This window comes from Pyrgilauda ruficollis, unplaced genomic scaffold (genome assembly GCF_017590135.1).
Source record: "Pyrgilauda ruficollis isolate IOZ18807 unplaced genomic scaffold, ASM1759013v1 scaffold6, whole genome shotgun sequence".
Classification (NCBI taxonomy): domain Eukaryota; kingdom Metazoa; phylum Chordata; class Aves; order Passeriformes; family Passeridae; genus Pyrgilauda; species Pyrgilauda ruficollis.
Genome location: NW_024527710.1, coordinates 8,548,005 through 8,570,214, shown reverse-complemented (window position 1 = coordinate 8,570,214; position 22,210 = coordinate 8,548,005). Strand labels below are relative to the sequence as shown.

The following is a 22,210-nucleotide window of genomic DNA, read 5'->3' as shown; positions in this document are numbered from 1 at the left end:
ATGCCACAGCCCCTCTGCTGCTGGCCGCAGTGCCAAGAGAGACTGCTCCTATCAGATAGGCGGCATGTCCTGCCCTTGTGGCTACTGGCATGCTGGGAGGATGGGGTAGGAAGAAAAACAACCCCTGACAAACTAGGGAGGCCCTGGTGTGGGGCAAGGCAGGCTGTTGGGGCTGCTGCCACATGGGAGCATGGGATATGGCACAGCTGATCTGATTCCATTGTGTCCTGTGCCGCCCAGCACTGGAGTACTCCAGGTCTGCTCTGCCAGCAGCACGCTCTCTGTGGCTGTGCTGGGAGCAGAGCTGCAGGCACAGGGGGCAAAGCCCTCAGAGGTGCTAGTGGTGTTGGTGCAGGAACAGGGCCACCACAGTGAGGTCCCACAGTCATGCTCAACCTCATGCTAGTCCTGGTTCTGGTGCTGGAGGGTCTCCCACCCTGCCAGGACACAGCACTATTGCACAGCCCAGGGGGCACCAGCCAGGGCACAAGGAGCCACTTGCTCATGTGTCCCCTGTGCACCAAGGCCAGGTTTGCTCCTTCAAGTCCAGCAGCTGAGGACAGCACTAGAGGCACTGAGGGGAGAGCAGTACCAGCCCCAACTTGCCACAGACAAATTTTGTCAAAAAAAGCAGAAAGACCTAGGTGTGAGCAGGACTGGTGACACTGCCCCAGACACTGTTTCCAGCTGGGAGCAGAGGGGGTGCAGAAGCAGTGGCACGTGTCAGGCTGTTTGTGAGGGCCAGTCCCCATCACTGATTCGCTGGGGACCTCAGGGATGGGGCAGAGCGGCTGCTCACTAACAGCTGCAGTTGACACCAAAGAGCACTGGAGGCCAGAATGGAAAATCAGAATGGTATTGACACGGTTCAGAGATAAAAGACGCTTGCCCAGAAGGGCAATGCAAATGTCCCTGTCTCCTACAGGGATACCAGGCTCTGCAGGAGCCACTCTTCCTTCTCGTGGGACTGCAGAAGACAGATAGACAGCTGGATGGCATGTCCAGGGCTGAGCAAGCTGAAGCCAGCAGAGGGGAAGCCCAAGCACTCTCAGGGTAGCAAACAGCAGCAGTGCAGGTGAGGGACCAAAGCCTGCGACAGGAGCTCCTCCAGGAGGGTCAGTGCAGAGCCCCGGTGACCCTTGAGGGACGGGCACATGAGGCTCACCCTGGCAGCACATGTTCAAGCAGGCTGGGCAAACACAGCCATCACTCTACCAGATGTGGGAAGTTACCTGATGACTTGGCACAGTGCTGGGAGGTGCCAGCTGGCCAGGGTTGGAAGGATGTGGAGTTGCACAGCTCCACAGGACCCAGCTGGAGGATCAGGGCCATCCATTTAAAGACCAGCCAGCTGAGGGGAAGCTGCAGGAACAATTTTTAAGCATGCAAGAGGCAGCTGGGCATAGGAAGGACATAGTCTGTTCTCCATATTCCTTTGGGGACAAGACCAAGTCTTAAATTGTGTGTGTGGGAGAAGATCCCAGTAGGATCCTAAGAGAACCCATCTCCATGCCATGATGAGACCCAGGACTTGCCTGGGAATGCTGGGACATTCCTGGGGATTATCACAGGATCCCAGTGGGAACAGGATTCTGAGGAGTGCCCACCACAGCAGCAGATCACTGGGCCCCCAGATGCTGTTCCCCAGTGTTGTCAGCAGAGGTGGGTCCCCACCAACACTCCTCTGGACCCAGCTGTTGCATGATCTTTATTGTCCATAAGGCAGAGCTGACATCTCTGAAGGGCCGCTGCAGAGCTGGAGGCTGTGCACAGCCAACACTGTCCTTTTGCACCCGCAAGGGTGGCCCCATGCCATGCCAGCAGCGCTGCTCACAACCCCTAGCACCACTCCAGAGCATACTGAGGGCTGCAGCTGTGTTGCTGCTTCCTCCTCTCACCCCAAAGCTTGAGCATGTGTGTCCGTGGGCTTAGGCAGTACCCTGGCTCCTGAGGGAGACCCTCTCCTGCCTGCCCTTCTGCCAGCACCCTGCTGCTGCTTGTCCTTGGGGGCTACCCCAGTGTGTCCCAACAGTGTGGGGCTGTTAGTGGCTGGCACCATGCCAGGGAGGGGAGGACACAGTCCTGCTGCAGGGAAGGCGTTCTTGGGAGGGGGCACTGCCATTTGTCTGCTTGGCCCTGGAGCGGATGAGCAGCTCCTTGTCCCCACAGCACTGTTCCAGCAGGCTGGGGCCAGCGCTGCCCCTCTGAGCGGAGCCAGCGCAGCCTCACGCCTCCTCGGCGGTGGCATCAATCCCCGCGTAGGTGAAGTTCTCGAACAGGGCCATGTTCACGTAGGCCTGTGGGGGAACCCCAGTTAGGAGCCAGTTGTGAGCATGTCCACATCTACCTCCCATCCCCACTAGCATGCTCACAGGCACTGTTGTCTCCCTGCACCGAAAAAGTGATGGTGGGGTTAACCCCCACACATGGTTCTGCTGCTGGCTGGTCCTCGAGGCCAAGGGATGTCCCAGCACGTGGAAAAGCCCCGTGCCCGGTGGACATCCCTCCCACTGAGCTGCTACCACTCACCTTCCTGGCCTCCAGCATGCGGATGAGCTGCATGGAGATCTGGGCGAAGGGCGGGCGCTCGTAGGGGCGGTCGCGCCAGCACTGCCGCATCAGCTCGTACCTGGGGGCGGAGAGTCATGGCGGCTCAGTGCACACAGGAGGAGAGGGGACAGAAAAGCTCCTTGTGGGAGACAGGGAAGCAGGCAGGAAACTAAAGCCCAGGAAAGGTGTTTGGGTGTGGGACCCCAGCCCATCCCTCTGCCACAATGCAGAGGCAACCAGGCAGAAGCTGCTGAAAGTTGGTGCGAGCCCTGTGGGGCAGTGGGGTTACGTGGGTGCCACCACCAGCCGAGGCTCTGTCACTTACACCTCGTCGTCACAGTTACGCGGCTTCTCCATGCGGTATCCCTGGGGCAGCTTCTCATAGAGCTCAGCACACGTCATCCCGCAGTACGGTGTCCCCCCTACAGACAGAGACATTCAGGGGCTGAGGAGGTGACAGTCCCTACGGTGACAGTCCCCCGAGGGCCCCAGGATAACCAGACCTACAGGGACCTGAGTGAAGGCAGGGGACAGGGAAGAGCCTTACCCAAGCTGACAATCTCCCAGAGCAGGACACCAAATGACCACCTGAAAGGGGAGGAAAGGAGGCTGTGACAGAGTGCCCAGCTGTGCCCCACTGTTGGACACAGGGCAAAGCACAGGGTGGAACAGGCAGCCAGGGTTGAGTCAGCAGCTCCTCAGGGAGATGCACCAGCATCACCTCCTGCCCTTGCAGCACCCAGAGCAATAGCATTGCCTCTCTGACTGCACCAGAGAGGGGTGGAGGTGGCCACAGCCATGCCCCAGCCCAGTGCCCCCTCCTGCAGCACTTACACATCACTCTTGGTGGTGTACACGCTGTAGTTGAGGGACTCGATGGCCATCCAGCGAACTGGCAAACGGCCCTGGGGAAAGAGAGAGCCACCATCAGAGCTGGAGGGGTGCCTCCTGGGTGGAAGACAGCTGTGATCCAGCCAGTGCTGCCATAGTGGGTTGGTCACACTGATGGTGGGCATCCTACCCACCACACTGGTGCAGGCCCCATGGAGATCTTTCACTCCTGGCTCACCATTGTCTTCTTCACATAGACCTCCTCCCCTCTGGAGAGGCCAAAGTCAGCAATTTTGGAGGCCAGGTTTTCTCCCACCAGAATGTTTCTTGCTGCCAGGTCCCTGTGGATGAACTGAAAGGGAAGAACAGTTAGCAGGAGCTACACGCTCCCTCCTGCTGGCCTCAGGGACCACATGCCTCGATGGGGAACTCCCAGGCCTCACGGAGAGGGTGATCTGAGGGGCTTGCTGGGATGTACCTGCTTCTCACTCAGGTACTGCATCCCCTTGGCCACATCGGAAGCAAACTGGAGGAGCTGCTGGGATGTGAGGGTGGAGGCAGTGCCATGCTCCTTGGCAAAGGCTGGGTCTGTCTCCAAGACTCGGCTTTTGCGGAGGAAGTCGAGGAGGTTTCCATACGGAGCGTACTCAATGGCGATGTACAGGTAGCCTAGGGGGCAGGACAAGGTTGGGCTACTGGGGCTCTCCCCAGCAAAAAGGAATAGACAGCTGGGCAGAGGTTGTGGGACAGGGTAGAATGGGACAGCCCTCACCCTTGTTCTCACAGGCACCCAGCAAGTTGATGATGTTGGGGTGATGGCCCAGTTTGCACAGCACCTCCAGCTCCCCGGCAAAGTCCCGATGGTCATTCTCTGAAGCAAACTCTGTAAGGAAAGAAGGGATGAACACCTCGGGCCTACAACAGGGGCCTTTCCTCTGCTTCTCTGCAAATGACTCCTGATGCTCCCCAACACAAGCATGGCCCAGGACACAGCTGCAGCATTCAGCCCACCCTTTCTGCCTCCCCCAACACTCACCTTTCAGCATCTTGATGGCTGCATTCATTTTCAGGCCGTCCTTTTTGATCATGGCCCTGATTACCTGCCCAAAATTGCCCTCCCCAATCATGTCCTCAAACTTGATGTCTTCCCACTCCAGGATGGGGTAGCTGAGGGGCTCAGGCTGCGGCTTGGGCCGGCGTGTCAGGGTCAGGGTCCCCGAGTTGAACTGTAGGATGGTCTCTTCCCCCTGGCAGATGGAAGCAGGTGAGGTTAGAGGCACCGGGCACCTGTCTGCCCATGCGGCAGTCCCAGCAGGACAGGAGTCATGGGCAAGGGTGGGCTCCGCACCCTCTCCGTGTGGCAGTGAGATCTGGCTGCATCCGGACTGGAGGCTATGGAACGTGACCTGGATCGGGCTGGGACGTGGGGAGCAGGGGTCACGGTCCTGGTGGGGCAGGCGGCACTCACCGAGCCAGACTGGTACGTAAAGGTGCGGCGCCGGTGGAAAAAATTCTTCTTGATGAGGAAAAGTGCCAGGAGAGCAAAGAGGATGGTGAAGCAAGTGACGGACACAGAGCCAACAATGGCCAAGAGCAGCTGCTGGTCTGTTCCCGCCTGCTCAGTGCTCTGGCTGCCCAGGCTGGGCGGCACGCTCAGCACTCCTGCCAAAAGGAGGGATGGAGGGTTGTGGTCCATGGTCAAGCCCTGCCTGGCCTGCACTATTGACAGCAGCCCTCTCCCATCACCAAGATTCCCAATGAAGATACTATAACCACATCCTGAGCTCCTGGTGCCACAGTGGCACAGAGGGGAAAGTGTCACAGCCCAGCTCCTGACAATGAACCACTGGTTTATGGACCTCCAACCAGCTTTGGGTCAAGCCATCTCCTCCCATGGTGGCTCTGCTCTGCTCCCCTAACCCCTTGATTCACATCCTCTGCTGCCCAACACAGAGTCACTCTGTATGTCATCATGCCATCCCTGCTACTGTAAGACTAGGAGCAGGTTTTTTTAAGACACCAAGAGTTTTGGTCTTGGGTTGCTGTTTCAGAGCCATGCTCAGAGGTTGCCACAAGCACCCCAATCATTTTTTGCTGACCAGAATCTGAGCCCAAGCTGCAGCAGAGCTGTGAGCGCCCTGGCTGCTGGGACACCCCTCTCACCGTCCCCGAGGGTCTTGGCTTTCACGGGCAGGCTCCATTCCCCTGGAACATGGGAGTTGGCACGGACACGAAACTGGTAGCTGGTGCTGGAATTGAGGCCCCCAACGATCTTGGTGGTCTCGGCACCACTGTCGGTGTCAATCCACTGGGGTTCACTGGTGCCCCCCACCTGCTGCAGCTCCACGATGTACTTGGTGATGCCCCCGTTGGGGTACTCGGGCACCTGCCAGGAGAGCCTGACAGCCGTGTTGGACACGGGCTCTGCCGAGAGCAACTGCGGGGAGGAGGGCCCTGGGACCAAGAGAGAAGAGTGTCAGTCCCAGAACTCCTCATGCTGCCAGGGTTCAATGCTGCTGTTAGGACTGGACCCTGTGGATGGCAATGGCAACCAGAGCCAGGTCAGCTTTGAAGGATCTTCAGGGACCCCTGGCCCCTGCTTGGAGGAGGTGGAGGTGCTCTCCAGGTACTACAGTGAAGCAGGACTGTACTCCCAAATGTTCCAGCCACACCATCTGAGGTCTAGATGCCTGTGTATTGACTAGCTCTTGTGACATTTCTTCAGGCCTTCATCACATACTGCCTGCCCACCACCTCCTCTGAGCCCACTCCTGCCTGCCCACATCCCTAAACCCAAACTCCCAAATCATACAAAGCTCTTACAAGCAGAGAGCTGAGGAAACCTCTCATCCCTCAAGTCTGATGCCTATCAGTCCTCTCAATGTGTACCCGACGGTGCCAAGCCCCTCCAAAGTTCTCATGCATGCCTTTCCCCTTGGTTGCCAGAAAGTTTGGTCAGGCTAGTGCTCCATCTCTGCATGGTCTTCCACCTGCTTTAGGGGCTGAGTGTGTGTGTGCCCACAGGCAGGACTGCAGGGCTCCCCAGGCCCTAGTGACCATGCAGCAAAACTACTTGGCAGCAGGATTAAAGCAAACCAAAGGGAAATATTTTTTTCATGCAGAGTATAATTATATAGAGGAACTAGTTGCTAGTAGGTATTGTAAAGGCTGCAAGTATAGACAGGTCCATCAGGGTTTGGGCAATGGTGCAGAGAACAGATCTGTTTGTGAGTATCACTCATGATGACCTGAATGTCACATTCAGCTCAGGATGTTTCTCAGCTCCTTGGTGCTGGAGACTGCAGGGTCTAGTGAGGAAAGGAGGGCCCATTTTCCCCAAACAGCTGTTCATGTTCTATCAGAGATGAGATAAGGAGCAGCCAGACCTGGGGATGGTTGCTGTTACAATTATAAATGATTTATCATTGTACTTCCCTGTTATAGTTCCTAGCATTCCGCTGGACCCACCTTTACTGTTGATCATGACCTTATAGGGGTCAGAGGGTGGTCCCAGGCTGGTGCAGTGGTACACCAGCACCTCCAGCCTGTACTCCTTGTTAAACTCCAAGTCCCCGATGCGGGCAGAGAGCACAGAGATGGAGGTGATGTTTTTCTCAGAGACCAACCGCCTTGCAGAGTCAAAGAGGTAGACAATGAACCCATGTGCTGGCTCATGGATGTTTGGCAACTTCCAGTTGACATGAAGCATATTCTTCTCTTCTACGGACCAGCCTTCGATCACAGGCTTGACTGTGGGCTCTGCAAACAAAAAAGCAGCAAAATCTCACAGCACATCAGCTGTGAGACCTTTCAGGCTCTGTGCTGTGCAGGGTCAGGGTCAGGGTCAGGGTCAGGGAGATGGAGGCTCACCAAGGCAGTCAGTCACCATGATGGCTTCGGGACCCTTGCTGCCCTCCCCACCAGCCCCTGGCCGGCTCAGCTGCGCCTTGACGATGTAGGCGGTCACTGGCCGGAGGTTCATGATGGTGATGTTCTCACTGTTGTCAACTGTTGGCCAAGAAAACATGTCAAAACCATGCCCATCATCCACAGCCTGCCCTGCCACCGGCATCCTCCTCAGCATTACCAAAGGGGGCCTGGTATGGAGACATCTGCCTACCCCAGACCTCACCCTCCCACACACAGGTTCTATCTGCATCCCCCAGCCCTGCAGACACATACCGACAATGGATGACCATGCTGAATTGTCATCCTTGGGCTTGTAGAAGAGCTTGATGGAGGTGATGGGTCCGTCACCAGAGAAGCTGTCCACAGGTGACACCACCAGCTGGCGACTCTGCTTGGCCAACAGCCGGGGCGCGCTCAAGGGCACTGGTGGCACTTGGGGGAAGAAGGGAATGACACTGGTGGGACTGGGAGCAACAAGGAGCAGAGCATGGATACATCTGCTACCTCTTGGCTCCTTCCAGCTTTGTCAGGGAAGTCTTATAATCACCCAAACCTGTCTGCTGGCACTGTAGCCCACAATGAGAGGCACCCAGTCAGGTGCAGGGGTGGTATTGCCACACCATGCTGACAGCCTCCCCCAGCAACCCTGGCTTGTCCTGCTCCTGCCACCACACTTTCCTCACCTCGGATATTGACCTTGACTTTCCGGCTGTCCTGGCCCCCGGTTGTGGAGACCCGGCACTCCCAGAGCCCCGTGTCCGCCTTTGTCAGGTGCCGCACCTCAAACTCGCAGGTGATCTGCTTCGGCTCGATGATGGTTTTGATGACCTGTGGCACAGAGGGTGCTGTCAGCCCCTCCACTCTGCCCCTGGCTCAGCCCCCATGAGTTCAGACTGCCCAGCAGCTGCAGGTACTCTTGAGGGAGCTGTCAACATGCAGATGGTGGTGGGGCAAGGGCACAGGGCAGTAAGTACCTTGAGCACAGTGCCATCAGCCTTGCGCAGCTCCACGCTGTCCCTGGTGGGCAGTGGGTTGCCAATGGCCACACAGCTGATGATGGGCTCTGAGCCCAGGTTGAACTCCAGCTCTGAGGCCAGTTGGATGATCTGGGGGAACCGGTCTGGTACACAGAAATCAATATTAGGGCTGGCCCCGCTCCTTCCCAGGCACAAGAAAGCCTGGCACCTCTTCTTGGACCCAGATGTAACCAGACTGTGATGCCAAGGGAAAGGTGATGGATGCTGTGGTCCAGCCCTGATCCCCATCCCACATGCTGGGCCCAGCAACACTCTCAGCACAGATAATGCTGGGATGCCAGACCAGATGTTGCCCTTGCAATGTCCTGGTTTCTACAGACTTGGAGTCTATTTCCACAGCCAAGGGGTCCTGCTGAACCAGCCAGTGAGACCAATATCCAATGGCCCTCCCAGCCACTGATGAGGAAGGAGCCAGCACCCACTAGAGGGTGAGGGATGGAAACCTGCCACAGCCCTGTGCCAGTCTCACCTGATTTCTCACAGTGCTGCCCATGCCAGCCTGCGGGGCAGACACAGCCACTGAAGCGGTTACAGCTGCCTCCGTTTTGACAGGTGCACTCCAGGGCACAGTCAGGGCCGTAGAATCCTGAGGGACAGGCTGTGGGAAGAGGAGAGCTCACTGCTACTCCTGGCCATGGCACAGGACCACAGAGACAGTAAGCAGCTGATGCAGGCAGCAGTACTGCTCAGCCTGTGCTGACCCTCAGACGTGGAGAGGGTTGCAGAAGTGCTGCTGGAGAGCAGCCAGGCCCTGGGGGAAGCCCAGTTGGGTGAGACCCAGTTGGGTGAGAACAGCCGTGTCCCTGTACCTTGGTCGCAGCGGGAGCCACTCCAGCCCGAGGCACAGGAGCAGCCATAGGGGTCAAGAAGGCAGAAGCTCAGCCCCCGGCAGCCCTGGGCTCTCTGGCACGTCTCCTGGCAGTTGCGGCCAAACTGGCCTTCCCGGCAGGCTGGAAAGAGAAGCATCGTCTGCCCTCACCCACCATTCATCCATGCACTTACTGCTTGTGCATGGCACAGAGCTGGCTTGGGTGCCCCAAGCCCCATATCACCACCTCGAGGAGACTTGGGACCCATGTGGCTGGTCCAGCCCCGGCCCAGAAGCATAGGGCACTGAGGATGGGGAGGCACTGGGGATAAACACGGCATTTCTAGACACAGTGCTCAGGTCTAGGGGTGCAAGAGAGCCCCCACATATGCCCTGAGCACAGCACCCAGTGCTGGGCAGGTGGAACCCACCTCTCTCACAGCGGGTGCCCATGAACCCTGGAGGGCAGATGCATTCGCCCACGTGGTCGTGGCAGATGCCACCATTCAGACAGTCGGGACAGTCCTTCTCACAGGATGGTCCCCATTTCTTCGCAGGGCAGGCTGCAGAGAGAGCAGAGGGGGCCAGAGTGCCACCTGCCACAGGGCAGGGTACAGCTGTCCCCAGTCCCCAGGCAGCCAGGGCCCTGCTCACCTCTCACGATGAGGCGGTAGAAGGCACTCCACAGAGGGCTGTCTCCCATGAACGTGGCACTGTAGACACCATTTTCGCTGACACTGACATTGGGGAGAGTGAGGACAACGTGGCCATCCTGCACCTCACCCCGGTCCGTGGTCTGGTAGTACGTGCCTGTAAGGGGACAGAAGATTATCTGTGACCTCCCATGCCCCCAGGACCAGCGCCAGGCATCAGCTGGGAGCAGCTCCAGCTCTGTGTCTGCTCTTGGAACTACTTGCCATTTCTTTTCCACATAACATCTGTCTCCTTCCTCTTGAGGATCCTGGCAGAGAAGGTGGCCACCTCAGCAACATTCACAGACTGTGTGACCTTCACTGGGAAGAGGTGGGCTGCAGAGGAGGAGGAGGCACAGATTGCACAGCATTCAGCCCCTGAGGGCACTCACACCCAAGAGCAGTGCTGACACCCTCAGACCAGTCACACCAGGACACGCCCTGGCATGTTTCTGCTGGAATGTCACAACACATCTCCCTGTCCGCTCCATGTTGGACCTCCCAAGCCTCTGCAGGAACAGGGCTCCCTTCCTGGCCCCTTCAGCCCCTTCAGGCAGACACCAAGGAATGGGATTTGGCACCCTGCCCTCTGACCAGCCCACCATCTGCACAGGATGCTGGTGGCAGCAGTCTGGCGAGGTGACATCTGGAACAAGTGTGCATGGTGCACCCCGCCTGTTGGTGGGGTGCGGAGTGCTGCAGGCAGGGAAAGCAGGGCAGGGGAAGGGAATTAAGTGTGCTGCAGGCTGCACTCCACCCCCTAGGACCAGCAGCCCTGTCATGGCTGTTTTCCTGATTCCCCAGGTGCTGGGGTGTGCAGCAGCAATGAACTCCTGGAGTATTAATGTGAATCAGCCAGACCCTAGCCTGAGCACAAACAGGGCTATAAATACCTTAAGGCCTGGGAAACCAAGCCCTGGGCGTGCCAGGACAGACACAAAGGAGGACACAGGCGGCTGCTGGCTTTTGGAGCCTGGCAGTACTCCAGCTCACACACACTAAAAGGAGCCACGCCGGGCTGGAGCTAAAAACATCCAGCCCTGTGTCCTGCCCTTCTGAGGCCAAGGACCAGGAGGAAGCAGCACACGCCGCAGACGCCCAGGGAAGGGCACCGCAGGTCACACTTGGCAGTAATTTCCCAGAATCGTCTCCCCACTTATCCCTCTAGCTGGAATCTTTCTTCCATGGACTTTGAAGCCCTCAGTGGTGGGCTCACGGATATGGCCCTCACTCTGTTTCAATCCACCTCACTCCCTGGAACAAAAGGTGACAGTTCCCTGGGGACCTCCAAACACAGTGGTTTGCATTTGTGCACACCAATTTACCTGTCACTCCATCACTGAAGCCCTCCCAGGCTGTATCTCTCCCCTCTCTGTCACTCCATAGTGCATTCATCATCTCCCCAGGCAGCTCAGGAACAGCAGCCAGCATGGCTGCCTGTTCAGCTCTTTGCACCCACAGCTGGTGACACAGGTCCATGCAAAGACCTTGTGCCATCCCAGTGGGAACTCCCTCGTGTGACAAAACTGCTCCTATTCCTACTGTCCCTTTTTTTAGTCAGTTATTTATCCATGCAAAGATCACTCCTGCCACCCCCTGGGTGCAAAGTTTCTCTCAAAGAACCTCTGAAAGGGATTTTTCCCAGTTTTCTCCAGGAATTTGAGCAGACAGTATCAATTTGGTCTTTCACAGCATCCTCACTGCTGCCACCCCAAAGACCCTACCACTGCAAACTCAGCTGCCTCTTTCTCAGGGACCACAGCACCACATATTCTGCTCTTTATTACAGTTTGTGCTATTTTCCAGGTTCTGACTTGAGTTTTCAGGCCTGTAAGTCCCTACCCAGAAGATTTAGGAAAGTCTGCTTTCCCAAGGGCAGCAACACAGCCTTGCTCACCGCACACCCAGCCTGGTGATGTCGTTCTGCTATTTATTGCCTGTCTCCTGCTAACAATACTGGCATTTTAGACAGATCCTCCAGCAAATTTTCCCAACTTTTCTCTTGTGCACACAGATACAAAAATTTTCAATATGTTGGTTTTCTGCAGTTGTTTTTCTGGGTGTCCTTCTGCTCTGGAAAGTGTAAAAGATAGTTTATTGACAGATTTAAACACTTCTGAAATGGCTTCTCAGGATCTCTTTGGTTTGTTTTACTTTGTTTTTTCAGTAATGCTTCCAAAATTTATCAAACTTCCTAAGTTCTTCTCCATGCATGACCTTTTGGGAGCTGCCAGCTTTCCTCTAACAGCATTCCCCACCCACTGTTTAATCGCCCTGGCCTGCTTTGGTGTTCTCTCAGGCTAAACAGGAGAGATGGCCCCTTCACACAAGTCCCTTCAGTGGGTTCTGTATCCAGCTCTCCTGCAAACAAGTAATTTTTTTGCTTACTAATTCCTTTACTTTTTTACCTTCTTCTCTAAACAGAGCAATAGAAGCTTCTTTGGAACTTGTGAAAGAGACACCTTTTTGGCACTTGTAACTCCCACAGGGGCCCCTCCAAAGCACTATTTTAGCCTGGCTAAGTGGACCTAGGAGTGGGGGCTGACTAGGTCCACCATGGGAAGCACTGTTCCAGGGATGGAGCCCCAGAGCCATCATCTCCATCCATGATTTACAAACAAGGACATCTGGGGGTGCAGAAGTCCCTCTGTGCTCCTCACTCCACGCTGCTGATTGTGTCTCCCACATTGTCTCCAGTGGCCTCTGCTCCATTCCTCAGTGCCACCCTGCTTGCTCAGACAATCCAGCTCTGTTTCCAACAGGACCACTGCCACTTTTCAGCTTGAGCCTTTTTACAAGGACAAAAGCTGAGCCCTGCTCCTTGGGGGATGCTTAAGCCCCACCAGCAGCCTCTGTGCCCCAGCTTGGAGACATTTGATCTTGCTGAAGCTGTCTTAACACAGGCAGGGAAACTTGTATCCCTCCTCTTATTCTGAACAAAAGGTCAACTGTATTACTAGACTTTCTAAAAAGAGATAGAAAGCATCCTGAGGCAAACAGCACAAAGTTTCAATCCTACTAATTTTGCAAAGTCTCAAGCACAGGGAGGAGAGGTCGGAGGGGCAGTGTGGGAGCGTGCTGCCCCAGGTGGCATCCCTGCTGCTGGTCAGCCCAGGGAGGCCCTTTGGATTCTTATGGCCCAAAACAGAAGCAGGAGACGAGCCCAGCACTGCTCTTGGCTACAGTGCAGTCTGGCAGTGCCTCTCAGCAAGCCCCACTGCTGGAACGGCGATGTGCTGCCCTGGGATGGTGTTTGTCCAGCACCTGGGGAGGCTGTCAAAGATCTGCCCCAGCACTACCTCCTCCCCTTGAGCCTGTGGTGGGGGCATGGGCTGGCACAGCTCCAAAGGACTACCCCCTGCTCTGGTTAATGATTTCCAGACCCCACAACCTCCTCCAAGGACACTCAACTTCCTCTTGGACCTTGCCCTTCTCCCAAGCCCCATTATAAATACAGACGGCTCCTCCATGGGGCTCCACCATGCTCCTCCAGCTGAACATCCCTTCCACCTCCCTTCCATCCCCCCACCACCAGTGCTGGTGGACCCCAAACCTAGCTTATTGGTCACCAGTGTCCCCCAACCACCCTGCCTGGTGCTGGGATTGTGAAGCACAGGGCAGGCAGGTCCCCTGTGTACCCATCTGGCAGGCAGGGGCCTCCTGCTGTCCCCAAAAGCCACTCACCATTGTGGCTGTTGTGCACATAGACCACCTGTGCCTGTTCAGTCGGGGTGCGCCCCAGGCAGTAGAGGATCCCCACCAGGTCAGCCTTGGAGAAGCCCCTGGCCTGGACTTGGTTGCTGCGGTTGCGGTAATTTTGGAAGCCCATTTTGGGGTGTGTCATCACGATCTTGTTCTCCCGCTCGATTTGCAGGTAGCTCACGTCGTGCTCCCCCACAATGCAGGAGAGGAAGAAGTCGGAGTGGGACAGGCTCTGCACGTTGGCGATCAGGGTGATGTCCAGGATGGCCCCTGGGGCGAGGGAGAGCAAGGGCACGTCACAGCTCAGCAAGAGCATGGCCACACCAGCCCTGCCTCGGGGCCAGATCCTATCACCCAGATGTCTCCCCCTTTCCAGGATATTTTTGCCACCCCCAGCCCAGAAGGCACAGCTAGGGCAAAGCAAGGTGCATTGCAGACACATTGGGATGACACAGTGCGCATTTCTGCTCTCCTTTTGGAGACTCCAGCTGGATCAGCTCCCCAGCATGAGCCAAGCAGGCATCAGAATGGGGGTCTTGGGGTGCCTCTCCTCCCATGTCAGAGAGAGGCAGCCAGGGGCCTCTGAGAGCTCCAAATGGCTGATCACAAAGGGACATTTCCTCCCTCCCAACCCTGCTCCGATGGCGCCACTGAGCTTCCACAGCTGCCTCTTCCCACCAAGCCCACCCTGAGGCAGGGGCTGCTCACTTAATGCAGATGAAAAGGAGCAATTTACCTGCCAGATGTGGGAAGAGAAGTAGAAGACAAAGCTGGAGTCCCATGTCCTTGGAGCTTGTTCCAAATCTGGCAGAGGTCAGAAAATCCCCAGCATTTCCTGGCTACGGGGGTCAGAACTGGAGGCTGTGGCTGCCTAGGAGCTCCACGTGAGCAGCAGCTCAGGTCCGCTGCTCCCTGCCCGTGTCCCCCATCTCTCCTCCGTGCTGTTGCTTGACTTCCAGGGCAGCTGGGACCACCTCCCGTGGTGCATAGCCTGGACACGGACTGAGAGATGCTCCCGTTTCTCTGGCTCCGTGGCCAGCCAGCTGCTCAGGAGCAGGGCTTGCTGGCCAAGGGGCCCCTGGGGTCACTGCCTCTGCCACCTCTTCCAGGGAAAGGCACCCGCCCACCCCTCCAGGGCTAGGGCCGCGTGCTCAGGGTTCCCTGAGCCATGCTGAGCCCCTAGCCCAGGCGGGAGGTGTCCGGACCTTGCTTTTCATGCAGTGTTCAGAGTGCCTCATGCCCCGGCCCGCCCGGGCGGCGGCATCCCCATCCCCTCGGTGCAGCCCCGTGGCTGATGGCTGTGGGAAGGGCTCTCTGGAGCAGGGAAAGGAAAGGGGCCAAGGGGCCGTGGCTGGCGGCGGCGGCGAAGCCAAATCCTGTTTCCCATGCGGCGTTTCCTGCTCTCCACCCATTGTTTGGAGACGGCCCTGACTCCAGGAGCCGTCGGGAGCGGCCCTGCTCGGGCTGTCCCCCGGGGAGCGGCGTGCGGCGGGGCTGAGGCCGCGCACACCTCGGGACGCCTCAGCCTCCCGCCGCCACGAGCCGGGGTGCGAGGCATGGCCCACCCGGGCTCCGTGCTGTGCCGGGGCTTGACTCATCCTGCAGGGGCCCATCGCGGGGACACTGTCCGGCTTGAACCGGGCTGAGTGGGAGCACAGGCAGGGCGCCAACAAGCTGCCCAGCTCACACGGGAGGGTGGCCACTGCCCGTGGAAAAAACCCTCTGTGTTGTGGTAAACATGTCTGGGGGGAAGGGGAAACAGGAGAAAGCCTGGCTTTCCCTGAGCACTTTCCCATGCACAGTGCTGGCATGGGCACAGCACAGCATGGCCTTGCTACAGCCCAGCCCCAGAGTGTCTCACACCCAGCATGGAGGCTCTGCCAGCCACCAGCAGGCTCCAGGCTCTTTTGCCTGGCAAACAAAAAGCGTTCCCCAGGAAATCACCGTAAGCTTCACGCACCAAACCTCACACTGCTTCACAAATCAAACTGTTCCCATGTGAAAGCCAGGGCTGCCAGGCAGTGAGTCTCATGTTTTGATGTGTCCTGGGCCCATGCTGTATCCGGCCAAAAATCTAAAGCACACATGGAGAGGAAAGGGAAATCCATTCATCGCTTCCGACTATTTACAGAGTGCTCTGGGGCCGCGCGGTGCCCATGGCATGCTGAGGGAGGGATGGCAGTGAGCAGGGGCTCCCACAGTGCAGCTGCCTGGCCACCCCACAGCAAGAGGGGTGGAGAGGATCTGAAAAAGATGGAGATACCAGGTGCAGCTGCCCTTATTTGCCTGGAAAATGAAGCTGGCTATAGAGGCCAGTCAGGCTCAGAACTGTGTGCTTACATGTGCAGCTCATTCTGTGCTTCCCTGGCAGCTGTGGGGGAGCGCATCACACAGAGCCCGAGTTACAGTGCACTCTGTGAAATGCCCTCTTTCAGGAGGATCTGTTTGAGGATGGGATCATTCATGCAGAATTTTTTGTGGAATGGGAGCCATATAGGGTCATTCTCTGCAGCCCATACCCAGGAGATCTCAGGGATCCATTGAGGAATCTGACCCAATGCGATTTGTTTGCTTGTGTTTTTTTTTTTTTTTTCTAGGAGCACCTGGATAAGAGCTGTGCTGTCTATATGTGCAGATTCCTTTGGCTGGAGGTAGGGTAGGAAACCTTTCTGGGGAGTTTTGTGGCCAGCTAGGACCTTACAGCTCCAGTTTAAGTTTATCTGCCAGAGGAGGCACCCGAGAGATAGACACAGCTGAGCACAGCCAAAGCAGCTCTCTACACTTGCTCTCCTGCAACATGGAAAGCTCCAATTGCCCAATATGCAGGACACTCCAAGCACCTGAATATCTGCTGATTTCATGATCCTCAGCTTTTTTTTGCTGAATCACAACAGGCTGAAAAAAAAAAAAAAACCAAAAAAACCCAAAAAACCCCCAAAGACTGACAAAAATACCACTTTTTGTTATCATTTGCACATTCTAATGCATGGCACCACATGCCAGAAACCATAACACACAGATACATTTCCTGATAGGAAATGCAACTGCCTTGCAGATCCACCAATGGACTGGGCTGCCTCAGCAACACTTTCTAGCCCTGCTTCTCTGGATGCTTGTTTTGTTTTGTGTCCTCAGTGGGTCCTGGGGATGCCCCACAAGGCTGAGCTAAGGACTGATCCCACCAGGCATAGGAACATCCTGGAAGTGGGGTATTTGAGAATCCCCAGCCCGCCTTGGCAGCTGGAAAGCAGGAGCTGCCTGCTGCATTGGTATCCAGCACATGCCCACAGGATGAAGGACAGGCTGCAGGAAAGCCCTTTCCCTGAGGAAAGGGTGGGACGCGCGGCTGTGGAGGAGCCCTTTGGCAGCTGGGGGAGGAGGGGCTGTCCACGTCCCAGGACAGTTCCAAAGTGCTCTTGCTGGCAGTCGGCTTCCTGTTGATGAGCAGGCATGGAACCAGGGAATGAGGAGCAGGGAAGAGAGCTTGAGGCTCCCTCTTGCTGCAGAGGCAAAGCCAGGAGCAGGTGCAGCCAGTTCTTTCCCTGCCTGGCCTGTGGCTCTGCCTGTCTTGCCCACTCACCTGCTCCATCACCCGTGGACACAGGCGCAGGTCTGGCGTGCCAGCAAAAACCCATGAGATGCTGCTTTGACATGATTTCTCAGACTTTCACTGACTCGGTGGCAGGATTGGAAGGGAGAACTACTGTTAAGTGGCAGGTCTGCAGGGGGGGGTGCCAAAGGTGGTGGGGCACTCCATCCTCTGGGACCTTCATGGACAGGAGCTCTTCACTGAGCTGCTGCTGCTGCTGGGCCCAGAGACCTGCCAGTTTGCTGCATGCTTTGAACACCTTTCTGCTGGAATTCCTGCAAGACCTTTATTTTCCTGTAGAATACTTTCCTGCTGCCTCAGCCCCACTGTCCCCATGGACCAACACCTGGAGCAGGCTCAGGCTGCTCTCCTCCAGCGCGGTGTCTCAGGGCAGATGCCGCAGAGGTGCCCCCTGGCCTCTGGAGGCCCCCAGCCCTCCCAGGGTCCTGCTGCCAGCCCGGCAGCCCCCACAGCGCAGCAGGCAGTCCTGGTCACCGATCACGGGCGGCCACACGGCTGGGAGGTGATGGGGCGCGGCTGTTAATGTGTAACTGGCACCGCCACCTTTCACCAGCTCGGGAGGAGCGGGGCCGGGGCGCAGCGGGGACGGGGCGGCAGCCAGGCTCGGTGCCGGGCGCTGCTGTCTGCGGGGCCGGCGTGTGGGGACCCGGTGGCGGCCCGGAGCCGGGCGGCCGCGGCCACACCTCGCCCGGCAGGGCCGGCTCTGCCGGCTTCCCAGCTTTCCCCGAGACTTGTTTTTCTGGCCGGAAGTTTCCTGGAGCCAAATGGCTCCTACCTGCCTGCTCTGCTGGGTCTGTAGCCTCCTCTGCGTCTGGCCGGTGGTGATGGGACACCCCTGCAGCCTTGACCACCAGGTAGGGGGGCCGTGGGGCTGCGGTGCGGGCAGCAGCTGGGGGTGGGCAGGGCCCCGCTCCTGGTCCTGCCAGCTCAGCTGGGGTGCCACGGGGCAGCAGGGCCTGGCAGGCAGCTCCTGCTCTCACAGCTCAGGAGAAGACGAGTGATGAAAACCCACGGGAGCCAGCAGAGTTAATTGGGAGATGTACTGTGCCAGTGGCCACCAGCCACAAGGGTGGTTTGCCCATGCCCAGGGCCTGGCTGTCCTGCTCCCAGCCTTGGGCTGAACATGTCATGTTGTCCAGCCTGTTCACCAGAGCACGGCCTGGGAAAGCATCGTCTGAGTCACGGCATTTCTGACTGTGGGGGTCTCTTGGCTGCAGGTGTAACACAGCTGCCCATAAGGGGTGCATGGCAAGCAGCCATGAGTCACATCCCTGAGGAGGTCCCAACCCCGCATGTGGTGATGCAGTGACTGGAGCCAGGGTGATGGGCAAGCATGGGGCCAGAATCGCTGAGCACCCGGCAAGGAGCAGGAAACACAACTAAGCCACTGGGACAAGCACTGCAGCCAGCAGCTTGACTGCATCAGGCAGGAGCTGAGAGAATGAAGGAAGTGGCTGTCATGGGCCACTGACCTTTCCACTGAGCTCTCAGTTATTCTACCCAAAAGTTTGCACTGTTTTCCAAAGCCTCCCTGAGCCCAGCTGTGTTTGAGCTGGAAACAGGGCCCATGTGGTGCCCCTGTGGCTTGGCCCAATTATAACCCAATCTGCAGCACCTGAGGTTTTTAAGGGCATATCTGTTCCTCTACCAAGCAGGAACAACAGGATCTGATAGGAGATTTAAGTGGAGAGGAGGATGAAAGGAGAGGTGAAGGAAATTAAAAGCCCAGCTAGCTGGAATGTAGCCAACATATAAACCCAGACTATGGACCACAGTAAACTTGAAGCACAACATCTCTGCTTGCAAGGTCCAAACACAGCACTTAGCAGGAGCTTTTGCCTGCCCAACCAAACTTAAATTGCTGACCTGCTCTCTGGCAGCTTCAGTTTGGACACTTGACCCCCTCCCACTAAAGGCCCAGGCAAGAGTAACCCATGCTGCTCCCCAGAACTATTTGAATTGGGGCACCCTGTTTTACAGGTAAAAAAATTAAATCCATCCATGTGAATTGACTGATTCTTCCATCCTGCTGTGCTGGTCTTTTGGGACAGTGAATGGTCCATGGCCTGTTTTGTTTCCTAATACTGACACAGACAGCCAGCAGTAAGTCACAGCTACTCACCATGTATCCTCAAGAACATGGGATAGGTGGAAGCATTGATGCACTATCCTGCACAGGCCCCAGGGAGCTGCTCCTGGCATCATGGGTGACTGGTACTTGTACCTGTAGCTCTGCAGCCTGGTCAGCTTCCTGCCTGCCCTTGCAACAGGCGAGGCTCGCCTGCTTCTCTGCTCCAGCTGGGAGGATGTCCCTGTGTCACACAAGAGCTCTCAGGGGGCTGGAAGTGGGGATCCAGGGGAGGAAAAGGAAGGCTCTCTGCAAACTGACCCTGTATGACAGCTGCCCTGTACGGAAGGACAGGGGGGTGACAACCTGCTGCCTTTGCACTCATCCATTTGAGTTTTCCTTCCAGCCCTGCGTGCTGCTCCTTTACTGTTTCAGTCAGCTGCTCTCAGTCCTGGGCTGTCCTGCTCATCTTTCTCCATTTATCTAGGCCCACTCCAATCTCATGTGGTAGCTCACATGTTTTTTAAACGCATGTGTGTCTTTGCTTTTTTAAACTGTGCAAGGGTAATTAAGACATTTGAACCTTTGAGCAGTCTCTCTATGGAGACACTCCCCATTACGGATAGCCCATCTCAAACAGTAGCTCTTTTCCCAGGCATGGGCCAACTGCAGTGGGAAGAGCCTTCAGCATGCTCCAACTTCCCTTCCAAGAAACATCACCAGTTTGGACCTCTCCTTCAACTCCTTGGTCATGCCCCATCACAGGACTCTCTTGAAGCATTTCCCTTTCCTGCACTCTCTCAACCTCTCCAGCAATGCCAAGCTCACGCTGACCCCAGCAGTCTTCTCCAACCTCGGGGCGCTGCGTCTGCTGGACCTGAGCAGCTGCAGCATCACCTACATCCACATGGACGCTTTCAAGGGCCTGGGAAACTTGCACACCCTGCTTCTAAGAAACAACAGCTTGCAAGAACTTGATGTCCCTTTCCTTTTGCCACTGAAGGCTCTTTTCCACCTGGACCTGCAGCACAACGCGCTGGTCTCTGTGGACACTTGGAGCCTGCAGCTGATGGAGGCAGTCCCGCGGGTGCGTCTGGAAGGGAACCCCTGGGTGTGTGACTGCAGCGCACACCCTCTGCAGCAGTGGCTGCGGCGCAGGCGAGGTGAGTGGAAGGGATGGGTGGCAGGGAGTGTGTCGGGCAGGCGGAATCCCGAGTGTAAGAGTCTTGCTTGATCCATTTGCTCCGACCCCTGGGCAAGGTCTGAGATGGTTCTCTGTCCTATCCTCTTGAGGGATAGCAAACTGAAAGATGATGTGTCTGTTCCTTGCTTGCAGTTATGCAGGATACCAAGGATTTCTAAGAATGTCAGCAAGATAATTTGGCTACTCTTCTAGGAAATGGGTTGTATGTACACTTTGGCCTCTAAATCCATCTTTATGTGTCTTTGTGGAGTGACCACATTTTCACTGTTGAGGAGTCGGCAGCTCCCTCTCTGGAGCCAGGTCAGGCTCCAACCATCTGAGCTCAGCTCCAAGTAAGAGCAGTGGGGTTTCTGTGGGTATCCATGAATTTGTCTGTATCCAGTTTAAAGGAGCTCCTAATCAGAGTCACACAGAGTTTCTTGATCAGGGGATTTTCCCTTTGGTTGTTTCCTACAATTTGCTGAGGGTCAGCAAGTCTGTAAGGCAGAGCCAGGAGCACCTTGCAATGCAACCCATCAACCCAGGAGCAAGCTGGGATCATCTTCTTTGAACTGGAGAGGGGATGGGCACAGACCCCCATCCCACCTTAGCCCATTTGTCTCCCAGCTGTGCAGGTGACCTGCATGTCGCCCCCGGGGCTGAGGGGCCAGGAGATCGCAGCTCTGGATTCTCAAGACCTGGGCTGCCAGATTAAGCAGCGGTTTGCTCGTGGGGTCAGCACACCACAGCCGATCACAGTGACTGAGAACAACAGTAAGTTGTGCGGATTCAGAGGTGTCCATAAGGTCTAGCACCTTCCTGTCCTCCATCATACTGGATGGGGCTGCAGGTGGAGACCCCCTGCTCTGCCCCACAGCCCCAGAGGCGCAGGCTGCTGGGCCACGCTGTGCAGTGGCTTGGTGGGAGGGTGGCCAACTCCTGGAGGTGTTTGCTGGCTTTGTGACAGGAAAGGGCCCACGAAGCCACATGGAGCACATCACGCTCCACAGTGATGTGCAGCAGTACCAGCCAGCTGTCAGGCAGTTTTGCCCCCAGTGTTCACACCCCCTTGGTAGCTGATCTTGGTAAAGAGCATCTGTATTGTTCCTAATGAAAGCGATCTAGTGCTGACTGCACACTGCAGGCAGGCACAGGGCTGGAGGATGGGAAACACTGGGTGTGCCACAGCCTGACCATGTGCCTTTCCTGTGTCACAGCCACTGCACTACCTGCCAGGAAGGGGGGAAGGAGCTGGCCATACCTGGTGGGATTCCTAGTGACAGCGGTTGGCATCTCCATCCTGATTGCACTGGCTGCCAAGTGCAAGCTTGTCCACAAGAACTTCGCCAGCTACCGCCACCGGCCGCTGCCTGAAATCAGCTCCATCGGAGGCAGCCCCATGGAGGATAGCAGCAGCTGGGACAGGGGCTCCTGTGGGAGCCATTCCATAACTGATGCTGCCGACCTGCAAGCTGAGGATGATGATGGCTTCATCGAGGACAACTACATCCAGCCCAGTGAGCAGCTGCCAACAAAAGAGGAGCAGGAGTTGCATCGCTCCATCTGAGCTTATAAGCTTGCAGCTCAGCCACCACTGCTGCGGCCTCTTGCTGTCTCCCTAGCTCCACCTTTTCCTACCTGTCCTTGGCTTTGGGCCCCACAAGTTTGGGGCAGGAGGAAGGGAGCAGAGAGGAGGGGAGAGAGGGATGGGCTAGGAATGGTTATGGAGGCTGAAGGCAGCTGGTCCCAGAGTGTCCCAGCCTGACACCAGTAGGCTGTGCTGTCACAGGGGCACCAGACCAGGTGCTGCTTTCCCAGCC

At 56.8% G+C, this 22,210-nt stretch overlaps 2 protein-coding genes across 3 annotated transcripts; one reads left to right on the top strand and one right to left on the bottom strand.

Moving 5' to 3' along the window:
• Positions 1-1,695: 1,695 nt before the first annotated feature.
• TIE1 (tyrosine kinase with immunoglobulin like and EGF like domains 1) lies at positions 1,696-14,859 on the bottom strand. 2 transcript variants are annotated; one of them, XM_041482958.1, is made up of 23 exons: positions 14,266-14,859; positions 13,512-13,799; positions 10,053-10,163; positions 9,790-9,945; positions 9,567-9,698; positions 9,137-9,277; positions 8,797-8,925; positions 8,265-8,410; positions 7,974-8,118; positions 7,564-7,722; positions 7,252-7,389; positions 6,850-7,140; positions 5,545-5,835; positions 4,730-5,043; positions 4,418-4,628; positions 4,154-4,264; positions 3,860-4,050; positions 3,620-3,733; positions 3,385-3,455; positions 3,098-3,138; positions 2,876-2,972; positions 2,530-2,629; positions 1,696-2,297 (listed from the first exon to the last, which is right to left on the bottom strand). In XM_041482958.1, the coding sequence occupies exons 1-23, from the start codon at positions 14,309-14,311 to the stop codon at positions 2,226-2,228; spliced, it is 3,495 nt and encodes a 1,164-aa protein (XP_041338892.1). In that variant the 5' UTR covers positions 14,312-14,859; the 3' UTR covers positions 1,696-2,225. The 2 variants fall into 2 exon arrangements, with proteins under 2 accessions (XP_041338892.1, XP_041338893.1); XM_041482959.1 differs by having other exon boundaries at positions 4,850-5,043; positions 14,266-14,858.
• Positions 14,860-19,958: 5,099 nt separating this feature from the next.
• On the top strand, positions 19,959-21,957 carry CUNH1orf210 (chromosome unknown C1orf210 homolog). The gene is made up of 4 exons (XM_041483176.1): positions 19,959-20,370; positions 21,018-21,164; positions 21,608-21,802; positions 21,863-21,957. Exons 1-4 carry the CDS (start codon positions 19,959-19,961, stop codon positions 21,955-21,957), a joined length of 849 nt encoding a protein of 282 aa, XP_041339110.1.
• Positions 21,958-22,210: the final 253 nt, after the last annotated feature.